The sequence below is a fragment of the Odontesthes bonariensis genome, chromosome 6 (genome assembly GCF_027942865.1).
Source record: "Odontesthes bonariensis isolate fOdoBon6 chromosome 6, fOdoBon6.hap1, whole genome shotgun sequence".
Lineage (NCBI taxonomy): Eukaryota > Metazoa > Chordata > Actinopteri > Atheriniformes > Atherinopsidae > Odontesthes > Odontesthes bonariensis.
This window is the reverse complement of record NC_134511.1, coordinates 7,878,693-7,900,203: the sequence shown is the minus strand read 5'-3', so window position 1 is coordinate 7,900,203 and position 21,511 is coordinate 7,878,693. Positions and strand designations below refer to the sequence as shown.

The 21,511-nt window shown below is 41.5% G+C and overlaps 1 protein-coding gene across 1 annotated transcript in view; it reads right to left on the bottom strand.

The window, feature by feature from the left end:
* The window catches only part of eeig1a (estrogen-induced osteoclastogenesis regulator 1a), a 35,060-nt gene extending 14,459 nt beyond the window's left edge, over positions 1 to 20,601 (bottom strand). The window contains exons 1-4 of the mRNA XM_075467231.1: positions 20,506 to 20,601; positions 20,110 to 20,415; positions 1,926 to 2,046; positions 280 to 309 (exon numbers count right to left, since the gene is read on the bottom strand). Coding sequence (XP_075323346.1) covers positions 280 to 309; positions 1,926 to 2,046; positions 20,110 to 20,252 — 294 coding nt within the window. The 5' untranslated portion in view covers positions 20,253 to 20,415; positions 20,506 to 20,601. The remainder of the gene's footprint in view (positions 1 to 279; positions 310 to 1,925; positions 2,047 to 20,109; positions 20,416 to 20,505) is intronic.
* Between the last annotated feature and the right edge of the window lie 910 nt (positions 20,602 to 21,511).

Genomic DNA, 21,511 nt, shown 5'->3' with positions numbered 1-21,511 from the left:
CAACAGCGTCCAGGGATCAACATAAGTTTATGTTCACGAAGGGGTTCGACCTTGTAGTTCCACTCGTGAGACGTGACTCATCCGTTAGGAGCCGTTACAGTTACGGTTTCAGAGGTGTTGGCAGGATGTTTTTGCAGGGTTTGGATTTATGTCTGCACTCAGCTGGACTGGAGAAATGCTAATATTTACCTGAAGTGGCATTAAGGTTTACAGAAACTGACAAGCTCATCTGTAACGCTTTCTATATGTTTAGAACCGCGAGAGGTGAAGAGCCCTTACCTTCGAATACGCTTTTCCTCCTTTGAGTTCCTGAAGAGAAAAACAGGAAGATGGTGAGGAAACCAGTGATCTGACTCTTTATTACAGAAGCCTCTGATTACACAGGTGAAATTACAGGGTGGGACCACACTCATGTGCAGCCCAGCAAGCAGCAGAGTGCCCTGCTGAGGCAGCGCTTTTTATGTGAAGAATACTGGAAAAAAAATCAAAGTCTTACCAAGTATATTTGTCTCATTTCTAGTCAGAATATCTCATTACACTTAATATAAGACACAACTGCCTAACAAGTTCTATTTCAGCCAGATATAGGGACTTGTTTGAAGACAATACATCTTGAATATCTTGTTAAATGAAAAAGTCTTGAAAACAAATTGTTTTGAGTCACACATCATATGAAACAAGCTTTTTTTGACATTTGAAGAGGTTTTTAAGCTAATTTCAAGATCACTTTCATCTCAAAAGTCCTAATTATCACATCTTATTTCAAGAAATCTTGACAAGCTGATTTTCACTAGTTCCATTGGCAGATTTGTTTTGCTTATTTCAAGCAAAAACGTCTTATTTGTTGTTTTTTTTACTTATATTTGGAAGGGGCAGTTATGAAAATAGTTTTGTAGTTGTGACAATCATATTAAAAGGAAAATCTAAATGCAAAATTAGCTTTGTCTCTCAGAGTGCAAAAAGAAAGGTTTCATCAGATATGGTTCAGATAGCTTCCTCCGCAGGGTGTCTGTGGTCTCCCTTAGTGATGGGGTGAGAAGCTCAGAGTAGAACCGCTGCTCCTCCGCATCCAGAGGAGTCAGATGAGGTGGCTCGGGCATCTGGTTAGGATGCCTCCTGGACGCCTCCCTGGTGAGGTGTTCCGGGCCCGTCCCACTGGGAGGAGGCCCCGGGGAAGACCCAGGACACGTTGGAGAGACTACGTCTCTGGGCTGACCTTGGAACGCCTCGGGGTCCCCCCGGAAGAGCTGGAGGAAGTGGCCGGGGACAGGGACGTCTGGGCTTCTCTGCTCAATCTGCTGCCCCCGCGACCCGATCGGAGAAGCGGCAGATAATGAATGGATGGATGGGTTTAGATAGACTGAGTACATCTGATTTAAACTTAATCTAATTTGTGACAACCCACCCCCTTTATCCCCTTAAAATCTCACAGGGGGGTTTTAACTTTGAACCTCAAACCAGATCTGCTTACTGTAGTTTAATCATTTAATAATTATTACCTTTTACTTTTATTTAGCCTTGGAGGAAGTATGCGTTCTGCTCTCTTTTTGATCTTTCACCAAAGCGAAGGGAACTTTTCTTACAGTAGAATTATTGCTCACACAAACAATAAAACACAGCAAAAAGATGTCTTGAAAAGGTAGTTTGGTGTGATCGTCAAGCTGCTGCTGTAGAGTAGGAGATAGATGACCAAATATAGTGTTGGTGTGGGAAGAATATCATGTAAAAGTCATATTGACTCCTGTAAACTTGGCCTCATTCACTGTTTGCATTTGAGCTGCCCACGAGCTCAAATCCTCCACTAGAAACAATTTCTCTTTTCACAGCAGCTCGGTGTGTAAATACAGGCAATGGATGAGTAACAACACCATCATTCTTTGGGTCAAACCCCATCCTTCTTACAGAGGACACTTTGGGAGTCGTACCTTTCTGACTGACACCCTGCAGACGGATGGATCCAGGACTCCAGTGTGGGGGTTGGCGCTCATTTTCGACACAAAGGTAAACCTCTTCCTCCAGCGGACACAGTTCTCCTGGACCTCCTCTCTATACGAATAAAAAAAAAAAAAAAAAACAAGAGCACAGAAATCTCTGAATCACATGAACGGTACATTTCTCAATCTCTCGATTGAGCTCGACTTCCAGACTTTGGCCATTGATAAAACACGAGTCAAGTCATCAAAAGTCTGAGGCAACCATAGTGACAACAGCACTGAAGCACATTATGTAAAGCAGCAACAGCCTACAGTCTATACTTTTACTTTGAATTGCTTTTGTTTTCTGGCTTCACGACACGACATTTTTTCCCAGTCGTGTCAACTCTGTCTCACAGCCTCATGACCAGTGTGTCCACCGAGGTTTAAATCCAGAGCCTCAATGAGAAAACATGTCATGAGTAAGTTTTTCCAACTGGATTACACAGCTGGCTGTCCTAGCTTCTGACATTGTTTTTTTTAAAACTGATTTTCTGGACGATTTTGGAGGGCTACTTGATCCGCAAAATAAGCTAATAATAGAGCAACACACATTGACTTGTGAGAAACGCCAGTGAGAAGCATTTAAAGAGCCTGGTTAGCATCCTGGTTAGCATATGGGTGGAGGAGGAGAACAGTTGTAAGAGGAGTCATTAACACATATGATATGATCGACAGCTACAAACATTCCTAAAAGAGGTCATGGAGACAGTGTAACAGCTCATCTTTGTGGTATGTAATTGCATGCTCCTCAGTGATGTGACGCGTTGCCAAAATAACATTCCCGTGAAAATTGGATTTTCTGCTGCCTGATCTGTAGAATCAGGCACCAAAACGCTTTTCATTTCGAGCATCTCATATGGATTCTTAGTCATTTGCACATCTCACCTTTAACACTTAAGGTCATCACGGAGCAGAATCGGTTCCGAACAAAGCCGAGGTTTGTAGCGAAGGCAAAGCAAGGCAAGTTTATCTGTACAGCACAATTCAACTACAAGGTGATTCAAAGTGCTTTACAGATACATTAAAACAGTAGAAATAAAAAGCATGATTTAAATTTCAAACAAAAAAGAAAGAAATAAGAACAACAGATAAAATCTGTAGCTAATGGGAGCGCATTAGTACGTATTTCATAAAAAAAACCAAAGGGTTTGGCAGATCTAAAGTACTGAGTAATTGTCTGGATATACTCCTTATTTTTTCATATTCTGCTTCCAAGCAGCCAGACTTTTTTGTAATCTTTAAAAGTAATCCTGAGTAATAGTTTTTCAGGCTTTCTTATGGTCACTCACTCAGTGTGGGATCATGTTGGCAGAGAATGGAACAAAAGGCAGCCCACATCCAAAGAAGAGCTTTGGGATGTCCTTCAAGAAGCCTGGAGAACTATTCCTGAAGACTATTTAAAGAAATGACAGAAAGCTCGTCTGAGAGGGTTCAGGCTGTGTTGGAGAATAAAGGAGCTCAGAGCAGATGCTGAATTAAAATTGTACAAACTCTGTTTTTGTCTTGTACATTTCTGCACCCGTTTCCCCAAAAGTCTGAACATCCATGAATATAAAAATTCTTCCGTGTGAGCAGAAGTCACCCATCTGTGTTATTTATAGTAACGGTAAGCAGCTACAACTAAAACAAAAAGTCCCGCGCATTAAAGGGAAACGAGGACACATGCAAACAAACATGTTTTTCCTCAGAAGCGTCATCCACCGCTTAGCATGAACACCGCGGTGAACACGCCTCAGGTGCTGCTCGTTAGGCTGAGGTCACAATTTGCTGTGAGCATAACGGGAACTTAATGGTGCTGTAAGTGTTGCAGACGAACACCGACCTGGTCAGGTGTGTGTGACAGATCCTGTGAATGTCTGTCAGCACCATCAGGACCCATTGGAGGAGCAAACTTCCTGTTTAATAAACCGTTGTTATGGGACCGCTGCCTGATGAGCGTAGAGGCCCATGAACACCATGTCTCTCTTTCTTATTGCATCTTCAAACATAAACAAGAGTCACTAGATCTGTGATGTTAGTATGCTGTGTTGTGTGTGGTTGTGTGTTGTATTTTGTATTCTGTGTCTGTCTGTATAAGCTACTGGATCCTTAAATTTCCCTCGGGATTAATAAAGTATCCATCTATCTATCTATCTATCTATCTAAACTGCACTCAGATTCACGCACCAACCTGAATCTTCTGTCAGTCAACTAAGTCAACTTAGGTTTTCAAAAGATGTTCGATTTTCTGCATTTTGTTCTTTTCGGAGTTGTTTGACCGCTCAGAGCCACCGTACCCACAGAAGCCATTATCCAAAACACCCATGTGACAAACCTACTTCATTTATTTCCCAGCATCACGTTTTCTTTTTAACGTGTTCTTCCAAAAACAAACTGAGCCGCCAACGTCCTGAAATACACCCAGAGACGATCTGAATCACTGCTCAGATCTCTTTGCTTTTTGACGCCAGTACTTGAGCAGCTGGTCCCAGTATTTACCTTTTCCTTTTCTACTGTGAAAAAGGGAGATTTTTTTAGATCATTACATTTTATTTTAACCAATTTGGTCAGTGGAAAAGATTAGAAAACATTCAGCTTTGTGCTCATTTTCACGGAGTCAGAGGGAATGGAAGAGTCTGTCAGTGACTAAATATATGAGAAAGTTCTTGTTCAAATCTTCTTTTGATACCCAACATACAGGTTCAAATGTAAGATGGGTGATTTTTGTAGGATTTGGACCCATTTCTTTAAATATGTAGGTAAAAGACTCACAGCCATTGTATTAAAAGGGATGATAGATGGCAACGAGGGAAATTGGCTGACTGATGTTTTTGGTTCATAAGGTTGGACATTAATTTATTTATAATTATTTTTTGATTTATTCATTTTCTTTTTTTTTTAAAAAAACAGCATTTTCTCTCTAAATTAATATTATTTTCTTTATTATTCTTTATTTGTAGATATGTATTTGCTGCATCGCTATCAATTGTAATAGGACTGAGCGTTTCCTTGTGTGTGTGTGTGTATATATATATATATATATATATATATATATATATATATATATATATATATGTGGATGTACATATACTTGGCTCCTATATCCTCCCAGTTATACTCTCACAGCTTATTAATATAGGGAGTATTCTACAGTGTATGTCACACAAGTTGTCAGAGAATGTTTTTTTTTGTTTGTTTTTTTTGGTGGCCATATTGTTTTTTTGTTTTGCTGTTTGTTTGTGTTCATGTCAGAAAATCTAATAAAAAATATTATTTAAAAAAAATAATAAATAAAAAGAAACTTCTTTTGATTTATTTCCAGATGGGGATATAATAAGTATTCTTTTAAGTGGAACATGAACAGATTGACTTAACAAGTTGGTTCTGAAGTGTGAAGAACAGCAGGGTCTTTCTGTGCATGCAGAAGACATCCTGGTCCAAGAGAGAAGCTTTCAGTAAATCTAACTACGTACGCAGAATTCAACCAGGCGTGATGTCAGCTTCAAACTCTTTAAAGCAGAGGTCTTCAACAGGGGGTCCGCGGAGGTACTGCAGGGGGGGGGGGGGTCGCGAAATCTTTGGTTGATTAGACAATTTTTAACATTTGTTTTTTTCAGTTTTTTCTCACAAATTGTGTGCAAACGTGTGCCATCCACAGATGGTTTGAGGATGCATTGTCCCATCTGCATGCATGTTTAAAGTTCAAATCTGTGGATTATTTGAATAGCTCAGTGTTGTATGCAAGATGTTTGTTTATAAAAGGCAGTGGCACGGCCACCCTGTACCTTAATAAAAACATGAATATATTAACCTGTGTATTATTTGAATAGCTTAGTATTGAATGTACAATAACAGAGTAGCTATGTTTACACACGACACTAGGCCCCGTTAAATATAAAACACAATTGTATGCCATAGAGATAGTAGGGGGGGGTTCCCTGCTCCAACTCTCCATCAGTTTGGGGGTCCCTGGCCTGTAAAACGTTGAAGACCCCTGATTTAAAGTAGTAGTGAGTTTTCAATTTGCCCAAGCAAAACAGTCCTGTGGTTATCTTGCCTCAAGTAGTTCTTCTCAGAGGTTTAGAGAAAGACTCAAAAACTCTGAGCCAATACAATCTGTTTATTCTAGGATCATTTCAACAGTCTGATTCTTATCTGTATACACGCAGCACTCAGAGTTAGCGCTTATAAACAAAAGATACAAATGAGCCAACGATACATACACACAATAAAGTGCAGACAAACAGCAGCTGCTCCTCGCGTTCCCCTCCCCCATTCATGTTATTCACCATGTGCCGTTTCATTTTCGCCAGTTTATTTCTTCCATCTTCCCTTTTCTTTAAACAAATTAAAAAGGTCCTTCCCAAAGTTGACAAAATGTCAACAACAGCCGAGGCAAAACTGAGCTGCTGACACTGCTTTAGTGAAAGCACTTCACTGGTCAGTGAAAAATAAGGGTTTTTACTCGTAAATCATCCTGGCATTTATGATTTTTATATTAAAAAAAACATTTAGGGTAAATTGAGTCCCAGCTATTGTTCTTCACAGCCTGGCAGCCAACTGCAGCGGCCTGACACTGAATCCTGACTGGGTGCAGGGTTACTTTTGTCTCCAATTTCTCCCGGTTAGTTGCTTTATGGAGACAAAATGATCTCCCAAGCTCTCAAAGACACGACTGCTGAAGGCCCAGATGATCGCCGTCACTTACACAGTAAAAACAAAACTTTAACTTGGGTTGGCGACAGCTCATCACATGAGGTTTTCCCCATATTGTGTCATATCCAAGTCAAACCGGTGAAATTTGTTCCATATGACTTTTGGAGGAGCTAATCTGAACTGTGCCATCATTTTCTGTTCAACTGAAGTTAATCTAAAGTGGATAAAACTGTTATACTACATATAGAATTGTGACAATTCAGAGTAAAACTCCACAAATGAATCCCCCAAATCTTTAAATTTAACCTGAAAGTCCGCTTTGTCAACAGGCCAGTTAAAGTGAAAGCAGGTGAAAACATCCTCGTTTAAGACCACGTTTGTTAATCCATCTATCCCAGGAAACGAGCTAGATTTGAAGAAGTGAAACATGCGTGCGCACGCACACTCGGCTCTTATCAGGACCCCCACACTTTCGGTCCTCCGGCGTGTAAGGTGGAGCGTTCCCAAACCACATTCCTCAGTCCAGATGGCTTTGTTCAGGCTCCATGGAAACCTCGCACTGAAATCCAACAACGAGCTGCCAGCAGCTCAGAGGATGAGACGACGCTCGCACCGAGCCTCTATTTTTTAGCTTCAGACGTTTACATAAGCCCTCTGCCATTTGTTTCTAATCTCAGCCGCCACCTTTGAATGTCCACTGCTCGGTGCTTTTATGCTTTTAATGCCAGATGGGGGCCAGGGTGAAACATTAACCAGGAATTCTGTAGTTTTAACTTGGTTCTGCTCCCAATGACGTCCATTATTCCCACCCTGACTTCGGCCTCTCGCTTGTGCCTCAGATGTCAGCTACTTTGCGATCACTAAGCTTCAGGAAGTCATGCTGCTTCACATAAGTTTAATTAAATCCCCTGTATATGAACCCTGAAAGCAGAATCTGTCAGGCGACATCAAACAAAACAAAGAAGAAAAGTTGCTACAACACGCAGCAAAGGTTGCATGTTTAACACAGTCATTGGAATTGAAAGTTCTCATTTGCAGGTCTACAAAAGAGGAATGAAGCCAAACAAATGACACATACTGTACGCGCGTCCTTTGTCTTGATCCACACCTCATAACTTTATCATTTCCTTCTCAGCAGCCAGACTTTCGTGTAATCGTTTGAAATGCTCCTGAGTTTTGAGTCCAGTCTTTGTACCTGATCATTTTCTGAGAAACAAGCACTGACCTATGCATCATTCAAGCCTTAAACAAAGACATCTAACTCAAGGGATGAACCTGTGTTGCATTCTAAACATAATAAACCACTTAGCAAAGAGCCAATTTCAAAATTGGATCTTCAGGCACTTTGTTACCAGCAGCCTGTCTCAGGGAGATTTGTTCCCATTTATTTAGTTGCATCTATGACAAATGCTAAAAATAACAGTTTGCCAGACATGAAAACAGTATTTTTGCACCAACAAGGTGATTCATAAAGAGCTACAAGTTGAAAACCTGGGATATCTCAGGTGGGTGTGCAGTGTGTCCTGAAAGCGTCCACATGCGGCTCCTCAAGCTTTAATTGGTGGCTCGCACAGTAGCTTATAACAATAACAATACATTTTTTTCAAATAACACACAGCGAATACTGCACAGTATCAAGTATTTGTATTAAGTTTGTGTTTTTGTAGTATTATTGGTGTTTCCTAAAAGGGGCACTGTTAAACCTGGCAACGCAGCCCGCTTAAACCACCGTCACACTTGACCGCAGTGCACGCTAGCTCCTTTAGCCAGCGCGAGATGCAGGCACAATGGATCAGTTTTTAATTAAAAAAGGGCAAAAACCAGCACAAAAACCATGCTCATCTTGAATGTCTCACTATGATAACAACAACAAACTACAAATACAACATGAAGAAAGTCAAGGACATGCACGCCAGCTTCTGCTCATCCCAGTATTAAGGTAAATATGGTCTGAATTGAAAATGTATTGGCTGTGTTGTTTCTTTTTTTGTGGGATGTTTTATATGTAGAAATGCAAATTTGCAAAAAGGCGACTTAATATGTTGTCGTAAAAGTGGCTCTTCCCTTGATTTTCCTCTGCCAATGTGGCTCTTGTGAAAAAAATAGTGAGTATCACTGGTCTAAAGGCCTAAAAACTATCTACAGCAGATGAAAAGTATCTGAAAGTCATGTCTGAGGAAGTCTGTATGAAGGGTGGCTGTCAAGAAGTCATTCTTAAATTTGGAGTTTAATGAATTGGAATTGATTGGAATATGATTGTATTACAATGAATTGGATTATATTTGGCTGTATCTTTAAGTACCTTGAGGTGACAGTGGTGATTTGCCGCCATATAAATAAAACGGAATTGAATTAAGGAAGGGAAACAGGGAGAAAAGGCTGAGCTCTGCCAAATGACACAAGAAGTGGACTGAAAATCAGTGGCAGCAGGTCTGATGGAGGGATGAATCCTCCCCAGAGCCCGGAGCTCAACATTACTGAAGCAGTGTGGGATCATGTTGGCAGAGAACGGAACAAAAGGCAGCCCACATCCAAAGAAGAGCTTTGGGATGTCCTTCAAGAAGCCTGGAGAACTATTCCTGAAGACTCCTTAAAGAAAGGACAGAAAGCTCGTCTGAGAGGGTTCAGGCTGTGTTGGAGGAGAAAGGAGCTCAGAGCAGATATTCACTTTAAAGCTGCTTAGAGTTTTAAAAACTCTGTTTTCTGACTGTATTTCCATGTATGTTTGCACGTGTTTCAGTAAATCCCTGCGCCTACTTTTGCATGGCACTGCATACTGTAGTAAGTGTAAGACCACTGGGAAACATTGAGAGAATTACAGTCGCCAAAATTATAGCTTCCTCTATTCTGGGCTCTCTAGTTCTCCATCATCTCCCAAATCAGCTCTGCAGAGAGGACAGCTTAGAATTAGTCGAGTTAAACGAGGCTGGAATCTAAATAAAACATTCTCCTGGATTATTTCTGCCACTTTGGGTGGATCCTCTAATCAGAGAGTCCTGTTTTTAAATCCCGGTGCGTCAGGCCTTCATGGAAACTGTGTAGTTATCGACACTAAAGGTGCAGAAAGAGGAATGCTCAACTGCTTTTGAGAAAACAATGCAGAGTAAAACTTCATAAATCCGTTTTGACTCGTAAAAATTAAACTCCAGCTCAGTAAAACAAGACGCAGCGACAGTGGGCAGACGCTGGAGCTGCAGCTGAACAGAGGGCCGGCATAAAAAAAACGCCCGCAAAAGAAACCCAACACAAAGGCCGTCATTGTGCCCGTCCTCCTCCATGTGTTTGTCCTGCAGGCATCCTTTCATCACGTAGTACAGTTGAACCAAATGGATGTATTTTTAAACAGAAAACGGCCCTCGACCAAACATAATCCCCCACAGCTGAAACCTGAGCGAACCCTGAACACGTTACCCTGAGGATAAAGTGGCAGCAGCTCAGGAAGAGGTTGGATTTCCGCACAGGAACACGAGAACCAAAACTACATATCATAAAAAAGGACTGACAGCAGAGCTGCAGTCTGCGTGCAATCATTAACTGCGCATAAATGAAAGAGGTGGGGTCAAGCCAACGAGAGATGGAAATAAACATTCCCTTCACTGTGAAATATCCAGGATAAATCAGGAGGTTGTATGAAAGCAAATCAGAGTCGGGAGGCTCAGGAAGAGAGAATTTAATATAATAAAGGCTAAATAAATAAAACAAAACTTCAGACGAGGTGATTTAGGAGCAAGCAGGAGGGAGAAAAGGGAGTCAAGGTTTCATTTGGGAGGAGAAAACAAAGGATGTAAAGTAAGTCTTCAGTTTATTTCTGTGGACATGGGAGGAAAATGAGTCATCTGACATGCCACAAGTGTGCCCAGTTGGACTGAAAGGGAAGTTTCATCCTGACGAGAGGAACTCCGATAAGTTTGCAGGGAATAGGTGTAATATTGGAAGGTGCTGGTCCCCTCATAAATTCTTTGGTCTCTCATCAGACTTTTGATGACTTTAAGGCACTTTAAGCTTATAGTTTTCTGATTTTCATATTGTCTTCAGTTGGCAACTCCTTCACGTTCTTTCCAAGTTAAAACGTGCCCCAACGTGGGCAGAGCGCAGCTGGATAATATCGATCTCTGGGAGGTTTTTCCTGAAGGCAAACGAGGAAATTACATTTCTTTCTCGCGCTGCAACGGGGCAGCGTTCCATGTTTCCAGTTTTTCCTTTTTCTTCGCGTAGTGTCTTGCTCTATTAACAAGCAGTTTCCTTGTCCGAGTGAAATGACTGCCATTCCACAACAACAAGAGGAGCAGTCAGAGAACTGCTGTGGCACCGACGTCCACTGCGACTTCAAACCTTTTGTAATCTGCCAACACAGCGGCTCTTTCCACGCTCGGTCCACTTGTGGAGCTAATTTGTGTTGCCGCTCTTTAAAAAAAAGAAAAAGGTCCTGGTTGAGTTATGAGGGGAAAATGAGCTCAAACTTTAAAGCAAACAAAGAAAATTTCCTGCATGATTAGACGGGGCAAGATAAACCAAAGCTCCGCCTGAAAGACTGAAATGTAAACAAGCTGTACGTGATGTTTGTTGCCCCCGCTGGACCCCAGCATGTGACGACTTAACATGTCAGCAGTGCAACAGTATGGGATCTTATCTCTCATCCGGGCTGCTCCTAAAGGCCACGGCTGCAGGAGAAACACAAACAGCGGCCCTACAGGGTCGGGTCGTATCAGGGGCTCGGCTGAGCAGAGTGCTGAGGAAGCATACGGATCCTGCGGGGGGGGGGGTGACGTCAGAGCAGGTGAGAAGTCGGTGAGGATGTTCCTGCACCCACAGAGTCGCAAGGTCGATCCGTGACCATTACACAACCTAATGTACCATCAAAGAGACCCCGAGCAGAACATCCTCTCCTCTTCCTGTTTAATTGGTGTGTCACTTTATCCAAATGTTATAATGAGAAAATTCCCTTTAACGCGCCAGTGTTCCTGGAAAAGGTTTTAAATTAGTTGCCACTAAAAGCAGCGACACAATAGGCATCCTTATACATAGGAAAAGCATGTGATACAAGACATGTGACGGTACTAAGTTTACTCCCTGTGACCAGAAAATAAGCCAGTGAGAAGCAAAAAGACGGCTCAGAAACACTGAATACAATGTCCAACGTGGTGAAGAGTCCAGAAAGATTGACAAGGTTTTCTTTTAACAAAATTCTACAAAGTAAAGAGTAAAGAGCCAAAATACTTCTGCCATTTACAGAAAGAACCGGAAACTGGGCTTGGAAACATCGATCGATAAATTTCTGAGTAAAAGCTATTACCGTACATTATCATTAACCATAAAAGTGAGAAGCTATTCAGCGTGTCCCATTTATAGTGCGTTCTTCCATTTGATGGGAAGTTTATTGGATGGTTAAATCACTGCTTTGTAATCTCGCTCCCCTGGTTTAAAAGTCAAATGTTTTCTAAATGTTAGAAATCGAGGGGTTGACAGGAAAAAAAAAAAAAAGCTTCTTAAAAACAACCATTAAGGAGCAAAAAGTGTGCCTCCAAAACAATTTTACATACAACCACACCTTAATTTCACTCACAAACCCCTCCTTTAAGCATGACCACACATTTTTCACACTTTTATATGCCATATGTTAATACCTAGTAGTATGATGACACTTTTATCTTATTTTGTTGTACTTTATTGCTTTCACTGTTCTTTTATTGTTTTTACTTATTCTTCTCTTTATTTATTTATCACCTGCTGTAAAGCACTTTGGTACACCGTAAGGATTGTGTGTAAAGGGCTGTATAAATAAAGTACATTTACATTAGGTTTTGCTTTGTGAGGAAATACAAACATCAGGAATCCCAATCCACGCAGAGATGTTAATGTCAGTGGTACACAGATTTTTTTGGAAGGTCACAATGATCCCAGTTGACACTAAAAGCCTTTAATTGAAGAGGATATTGATTTTAACACTCCCAGTCCCATAAGTGGCAGCAGCAGCCATGTTATTCCACCCAGGGGCCATCAGTTTGATCGTTTTAGGCTCGTGTAGACAGAACAGTGACGTAGATGTACACCCTCGATTTAATGAACTTTAGAGGCTGCAGGAAATAAAAATCAGCTCATTTCAAACATAAATACCTGCTTGCTTGTCAACATTCTGCACCACAATCCATCTGAATGTCATGAAGGCCACACCATCGGCATTTGAAAATGTTAATGTTTGTGCAAAATTGGCAAACACACAGTGATGCGTGTATTAGCCACATTAGATAGTTGGTTGATGCATCGGTGCACAGCTATCATGGTGCAATTATTACCTATATTATTACTATAATCATCATTTGTAATGAGAGTTTAAATATTAAAAAGAAAAAAGCCCTGGAGTATTTCCAAAAGCCAATTTAATGTATTTTTGGGTGGAATAAATTGAAAAAAAAAAAAAGAATCGGTTTCTTATATTTGAGAAGCTGAAAGCAGTGAATGTTTGACTTAAAATGTTTTAGATTTGTAATAAATGCACAAATCAGAGCTTCATAATGCTTGAAGTTAAAGTTAATTTACATTATCCACTCCTATGCACACCACAAAACAGGTGAATTTAGTTGTTCTAACTTAATTACAACATAATCACACGAGGAGGATCATTTAAGCCATCATGTTGAATCATAATTATCTGTACTTCCATGCTGTTTGCCACTGTTGAAGGGTGATTTAATCTCTATATTTTAAATTTTAAACAGCAATGGTCCAATGAATGGAGGTTAAGAAAATGAATTGCAAATTATTCACATGATAACTAACCATCAACTAAAACGATCATGCAGCCCTTGTGGATGACATGATGAAGTAATTTGTAAAATTCTAAATATTTTTAAAGCGAGCATCTCAACCACTTAATCAAAATCTGTTTAAATCAAAATCACAGGATAAATTTAAAAAAAAAAGGTCAGCCTTTCAGAGAGAAGCTCAAACAATCAATTACACAGGAAATCCCCTGTGTGGGTGTGTGTGGTGGTTCATTTTGATTACCTGGTCAGATACCAACGGACCAATCTCCGAAACACTCCGCTCACCTTCCCTCACGTCCCACCAAAATGCTAACGGTTGGAAAAGTTGGATGAAAACAGGAAACAGCTGTTTCAGCGGCTCGTCCCAGTCGATTTCTGAGTCTCTTCACAAGCGCCCTCCCTCCCTGGACTTCTTCCTGCCCTTCTTCGCGTCCCCCGTCTCACAGGCCAAAGGCCTGATACCTTTTCTTAGTCAACCACAAATGAGCACAAAAGCACTCCAGGGATGGCTTCCCGTCCGTGTTTTCTCTTTAAACGCCCCCCCCCCATGCCGACCCTCACACGGCTGTAACCTGTGACACAGTCTGAGCTTTGTGCCTCAACTCATTTAAACTGTGATACAACACACAGTACAGTACTAATCCAACAAGGCGTACATGTCAGAAGAGATGGACAGATTTTCTGTCTTTCATTCCGATGAAGGAAAAAAGAAACGAGACCAAACCAGATGAACGTAAAGGAAGGTAAATATGAAGAGGAAGGCTCACGTTAAACCTTCCACAAAGCCGTTTACAACAGATCAAGCAAGTCAAGTGCTGGGGATGCCGGCAGCAGTTAGTCAGGAAGCTCTGCCAACTCCACCCAAAGGTTCATGGTGCGTTTGAGGGTTCCCAGAACCTCGTCCGGAAAAAACGGTGCCAGGAAGGACCGACATTACCAGCGAATGAACCCCAACTGAATCAGTTACATGCAGCAACATAGAGGGATGGAGCTCGAGAAAAAAAGCTATACAGTTAACATATTAGTAATACTCAATAATTACTTGTAATGTTTCATTACCTAATACTGTATTTCACTGGTCACTTTATATTTTTAAACTGTTTTTTTTTAATTGTTTATAATTGTATAAACATTTTTATTGCTTTATTATGTCTTGCTACTGGATGCTTGAATTTCCTTTGGGATCAATAAAGTATCTATCTATCTACTGTTAATAGCAAAGTAACTGTGTGTCCATGGCAGTTTAACAGATGTCTATGGGGACAGAAATCATTTTAGGACTTTAAAGCATCCTTACCAACAGTAAGAGCTGTCAAAACAAGCCAAGCACATGGTCCACTTAACAGCTGCTTTCAACTTTTCTCATTGTAAAGATTTCAGACTCAGACTTCCTTTCTTTCTGATCGTTTAAAGGAGAAAGTGTGCAAGCGAAAGGTGTCAAACAACAGAGCAAAGCGAGCCACAGCAGAAAAGTGAAGCCTCGTTCAGAGTTAAAATCCTTATGCAAAGAAGGATTTTGCATAAAATCAAGAGAATTATGGACAACCCTGAACATCCTCTCCATGAGACTGTTATCAGAAAACAGAGTCTCTTCAGTCAAAGGCTTCTTCAGTTTGGATGCAAAACGGACCGCTACAGGAAATCTTTCCTGCCCACAGCCATCAGCATCTATAATAACTCCTTGATTTAATTGAGTTTCAACATTTAATTTCCCTCTGGAATAAATAAAGTACTTTTGAATTTAGAATTGAAAATCAGAGTTACTGGGACTGTGGTCTGGTCACACTTTTTGAAGGATTTTAGGGAATAATTGTGATTTATTCACCAGAAGAAAACAACTTGAAGTTGGTTTGCTTCCGTCTGCATGGCAGGAGTTTACGTGCGCCAACGTGCACCAACGTGCACCAACGTGCAGAACACAGAACCTTTAAAACCTGTTTAGCATTGAGGGCTCTAATCCAAGTAATCTGTCATTACTTAGAGATTTAGTTTTTCATCTTTTGTTCAGTCTGTTAATACTGAACTTAAAAATAATTCAGCTCTGTACCGTTGGCCCTTAGAAGGAGCTTTTTAGTAATTAGTTTAATTCTCGATCCGCAGATATTGCTGAAAACTGTCTGAATACTTTCAAACCGGCTGAATTTTTCACTCCCCCTTGCTGCTACAATGAATTCAAATGGTGGCAACAATGTTTTCTGAGTCCTCTGTGGGAGCTGCCATGAAGACACAGTATTGTTTATGACTCAGCCTTTCAAGTCTGCTGATCATGTGAAGTGATGGAACAAGACGAGAACACAATCTCTGCACGTTGTCACATAACAAACGATGTCGAACAAACGGATTCTCTTCACCCTTTAGAAAGCAAATCATATCAACCTCTTTGAACTCCCTCCCTCCCCTCCTCTAAAGTGTCCTCAGCCTCTAACTGCTCCAACATTCCTCTTCTTTATTAACCTTTAAATTCAGAAATCCCCCACTCCTCCCTGCCTCGGCTCCCATTTCCAGCCCTCTGTCAGACACGACACCGGCAGCGTCAGAGGAGCCCTCCACCGTCTGACAGCTACGGCTGCTCCTCATGCGGTGTTGAAATGCAAACTGTAAATACTTAACTAAAAGCGAAATGCAGCAGATAAAGCCTGGCAGCACTGACGGGTTTTCCGCCAGATAAAGATGGAGACCATCTGGTTTGCAACGCTGCAGAGTGGAAACACATTCTCCACCAGCAAATGTGAGCGGCTGGATGTGGTGGAGCCTCTCCAGCACCGATCCTCTCCCCGATACTCACAGTTCTGACATTTTTACTAGAGGAAATCTTACCATTATCTGACGTTCTTATAAAACAGCCGCGATTTTTCCCGTTTTAGACATTTATATGCATATTTACACAGAGGCAGCACCAAAAGCCTTGAATAATGTGAGCTCACACAAAAAGATAAACATAGTGCGAGAGAAGATTTGGTTGTTTTCACCACAAAACATCGTAGGAAAGTCCTTTAAAGGCCTATTACGGGTCTCTGGGGGTTGATTGCACTGCTTCACATTACCAATGGGACTGATGGCTCGTCCTGGGTGTACCCCGCCTCTCGCTCAGTGACAGCTGGGATGGGCTCCAGCATCCCACCACCCTGAATTAGATGAAGCAGGTATAGAAAATGGATGGATGGACGTTTCTTGTTAAATTGTAAAAAAAACAAACCCTTGGCAAAGTAGAGAAATTACAAAAAGGCCTTGCCTCAAACATGACTCATCAGAAAGAAGACGGGACATTTTCAATCCTGGTCTACCTTCCAGACTGACTATCAGTAGACAATAGTTAGTAAATCTGTTGTCTGAGGAGAAAAACATTGGAAATAATGAAGATTTAAACCCTCTTTAAACCACCGGGAGGCCAGTTTACAGCAACAACAGCACTGCGTGGAAAGAGAAGCAGCCCCTTAGTGCTTTTAAATTTTCATTTTCAATTCATTTTTATTTATATAGCGCCAAATACAACAAATGTCATCTCAAGGCACTTAAATAATAAAGTCCAATTCAAGCCAATTGGAATTCAATTCATTGTAATCATAATTATTTATAAAATAATCCAATTCATTCATATAGAGCCAATTCAAAAACAATTTCCTAGCAAAGTTAGCAGGACCACTTGCATTGCAAAGATATTTTGTAACCAATGTTCAGTCTTTTGCAAGCCAATAAGCCTCTATGATTATGGATTCTGTAGTTAAACCTCCTGGACTGTAATCACTGACACATAAGGGATCATGATTTACAAAAACAACTTTGATAACCTGGTAAAAATGTAATTTATCAAGTATTTTCAGAAAAAAAACTAAACATGAAAGGGTGCCACACACTTCTGGGAAAATGATTCTGTAACCATAGTGACACGCCAGGTTTAGATCGCGCCATAAAAGGCTGCGGCAACAATAGATTTTATTTGTTTCGCGGCACAACTTTCCAGCATTGCTCAGGATTCCTGAGAACACAACACAAATCAGAAGTTGCCTTCAGACTCGGGTGAATCGCTGCAGCCTTGGTAACCACAAACTGAGACTCTGCGCAGCCCCGACTGACGCAGAGCGAGCTGGATTGTCACATTTGCTGCATGTGACTTTCTGTGTTTCCAGTCAGACTCTTAGCCAAACAGGACTTTGAGAGGGTTTCCATGTGAGGGCAGCACGATCCGCTGGATAAGCCCGCCGTTAATTCCCCCCACTGTTCCCGATCTACAGCAAGACAAGGCCCCGTACAAAGAGCACGTTTGTCAGATCTGTGACATAACCCTCATCCCAGTACGAAGCAGAGGGAGCCTCCCTGTGCCGTCGCCCTCTGCTCTGAAAGGGCCTTGTTTTCAGTCGTAGAGATGATAACTGAGATGGGAGGGAGGGAATCTGAGCCCTTATATAACCATCAGAGAGGAGAGTGACCTCTGAGAGCGGAGAGGCCTTAAACTTCACTGCTGACAGGGAGGGAGGGACGTTATGCTCTGCTGCTTCCCAGCACACTGGAACCCTCACTGTGACAAATAAACGTTTTCACAAGGGCGGCAATCTTTCAGAAAACAGACAAAAACAGCGTTTGTATCACAGCGTAACAAAACTACAGCCCGTTACTCAATCATCACTTTCAGATGATGATCTGAGGCCCATAACGCAAAGTCAGCGCTTTTGCTTGAGATGGCAAATCAACCCAACAATTATCTTAGTGCAAGCACTATGGTAAAGAATCCAAAAACCTTCAACAAAGTCAAGTTTGAAACACATTTTCTTCTTGTACATTTTTGTTCATTCCTTGTCTTGTGTATGTGAACTGTGATGTTAGTATGCTGTATTGAGTGTGGTTGTGTATTGTGTTGCACATTGTGTTGTATTTTGTATTCTGATTTGTAATCAGTGTTTGTGTATTCTGTGTCTGTCTGTTGCACTGTCTGTATAAGCTACTGGATCCTTAAATTTCCCTCGGGATTAATAAAGTATCCATCTATCTATCTATCCATCTATTATTTTCATGTGAAAAAAGGGGGCCGAACACAGGTCAGCACCATGTGGTTCAGTGTCATGAACGTCAATGTTATCACCTGCTGGACACTTACAATTAGATATGAATATTTCCTAGAACTGCTGCTTGTGTGGGTTTGTTTTTGTCCTAAGGATCCTGTTTCTCCTGAGTTCTTAGTCTCACACAGTTACCGAAGAGCACAATCAAAGGGTCAAGTGGTAACAATAATGATAATAATAATAATAATAATAATGTTAATTAGCTGCAGGCCTGAACACGTACTCCACAAAAAGCTGGAATATTTTGTTCTCTGACCACCGAGGTCAGCGAGATTATCTCTGCCTCACAGAAGTCCCAAACTGCTCTTTCCTCTGTGATGAAAGGTAAAAAAAAAAAAAAAACGGAAACATCTGCTCACAAGAAAGCTAATCAAGATGGATCCAATCTGTAACTGTGTTTACGTTTTCCCCTCTCCCGAGATCCTCACGCGCTCTCTGAACTGGGGACGATGCCACGTGAGAACACCAGAGGCTGAGCACCTACGTGCTTCCACAGAGGACGCGGAGGAAAGCGGCCCCCACGTACGCGCCCGTCAGCCCGGGGCTTTGCAGTTCAACGGGCCTGTTTGAACACGACAAGGTGAGGAAACGTCCTCACAAAACCTGAGACGTGTCAAACCCTGAAAGCGGGCAGCGGAGCAGTTCAGAGATTCCCCCCCGTCAATAAAACACGCTGACAGCTCCAGTTGTTTTACAGTGTGCTTGCTTTACTGGGACACAGTCAGATGGTCTCTGTAGGTGTTTGAAACGATGTTTGTGAGCAAGAAAGGAAGCGGTTGGTCGATTTTTGCTCCTTACGTGGAACACCAAACACTTCTGAGTGCTATTAAAAGTATCATTAAGAAACAGGGGAACTGACATTTGATGCGTCTTTGAAGGAAATTAAACCTTATCTTGAAAAAACCAAAGGCACGGAGGGGGAAAGAGATTAGAGCTGTTGATGTTAGAAACTGATGAGAGGAAAACATGAAGTCGTGTGGCGTGAACGAGGAGATGAAAAGCCCAAAAAAGGGTCCGAGGAGCCTTCCTGACCATCGAGTTAATGCGATGCTGAGGTCCACTGAAAGCTTGTGCTGTGTTTAGTCTGGCAGTGCAGGAGAGGAGAGGAGAGGTGCCAGAGTAGGACAGAAAAAAGCCACTAAACACAGCAACAACCTGCGTTTAAATGGAGCAATTAGAGCAACAAAAGAAAACAAAAGCAGACAATCATACAAAGCCGCAGACTTCTTAATCTATGATTACTTTTGAGCTATTAAATAGTCAAAACTAGTCACCAAATGCATTAAAAATTCCTACAAGGCACACATTATGAAGCATATCATCACAAAATGGAAAAAAAATTCAATCCACGTGCAAAAAAAAGCAAAAAAATAAGCCATGAAAAGTTGGTGAACTCCATTGTAAAGCTTTATAAATGCACTTTACCCTCCTGCAGGGCACACATAATGAAGCATATTATCACAAAATGGACAATGTTAGAATCCACGTTCAATAAAAGCAAAAAATAAGCCATGGAAAGTGGGTGAACTTCACTGTAAAGCTTCATAAATGCACTTCACCCACCTGCAAGTGTATGTCAATGAGGTGCAAACTAACAGTTAAAGTCAGTGGGAGACTTTAAAGGCCGCTCAGCGTGCGTGTGGTTTTATTTCAGGGTGCTTTGAGCGTTTTTTTTACCTGGAAGAAGTAGCAGCGAAGTCTCCATCCAGCAGCCGCAGCTTGCAGAACAGAACTCCGTTGACAAAAGGCACCGCGGTGAGCTCCTCCAGGGTCAGCTGGGTCTGAAACTTGAATTTCTTCTTTTTCACGAAAAAAGCCATAATTTAATTACCTCCACTCCCCGGGAAAAACAAAGAAAAACAAAGAAAAAAACTAACAGAGGAACGAAAGAGCAGAAGAGGCTGAGTGAAATGTTCCGGCTGGTGTTTTAGTGCGTGTTTTCACGCGAACTCCGTTTGTTCAGACGTGATTCAGCAGCCACATCTGCAAACAAACAAAGAGTTTCTGTTAGAAGGGAGCAGAAAACAGCAGCCGGTGTAAAAGCAGGAGGTGGGAGAGCAGAGGGAGACTAACCTGGCGACATTTCGGGCTGTGTGGGTCTCACCAGCAGCGGTTCAGCGACAGAAAAAGGCATTCACTCCCTTTTTCTTTACGGTACCGTGAGGAGGAACTTTGTTGGCAGCATTAAGCTAAATCAGTTTGTCATATAACTTCCGGTTAGGACCTTTCAAAACAAAGCTGATAGAGCACAATGAGGACAGAAAAGTGTTAGAAATGTATTCCAGTAGAGCATTTCTCACTAATTGAGGCGAACTAATAGCCTGGGAATTCCCATGCTGCTTTGCGCTCGATTTCATTCTCACTGCAAAGTCAGCCTGGAAACCACCGCCCTTATTTTTGCCAGAGTTTGGGAACCAATCACAGAACGGGGGGGGGGCAGCAGCATTAAGACGATGACGACGTCTATGCGCTACACCGAAGCTTGTAGAGTGTTAATCCAACATGACAGCGGGCACAACGTTACCGTTCAATGCAGCCTTAGAAAGTGTTTCGGAGTAGATTCACCCTAGGGTCATTTGAACCGTGACATCCAGCCAAGTAGCCCACCCGAAGTTTTTCCGATATTGGCTGAACATCAGCTGAGTTACTGAGTTATCCCGAATAGCTTAGTACAAGCGCTAACGGACCCTGGCAGTATCTCCAAAATTACCCCACTAAAATCACATGTCATGACACCAAACTTCTACAGTAGTACAAATATGGTCTGTACCCACAAAACGATGCATTTTGAAGTTTGTACATAGTCCAGGAGTTTATTATTATCATCAACACAAGCCTGATAGCTTTTCTGCTGCTAAAGCTGCGTCGACGTCACTTCTGGGAGCTTGGAGCTTCAAAGTAAGATGAGGGTTGATCTACTACTGTAGACAACAAAGCAAGGCTGCTCAATTTCTCCATTATTAAAATAAATTCACAACTCTACAACATAAAAATTCATGTAGAATATAGCATATAGGCCTACTTTGTTGTCAATTTAAGTAGCTTAGAGCGCAAGTTTACTTTTATTTTCCATTTTTTT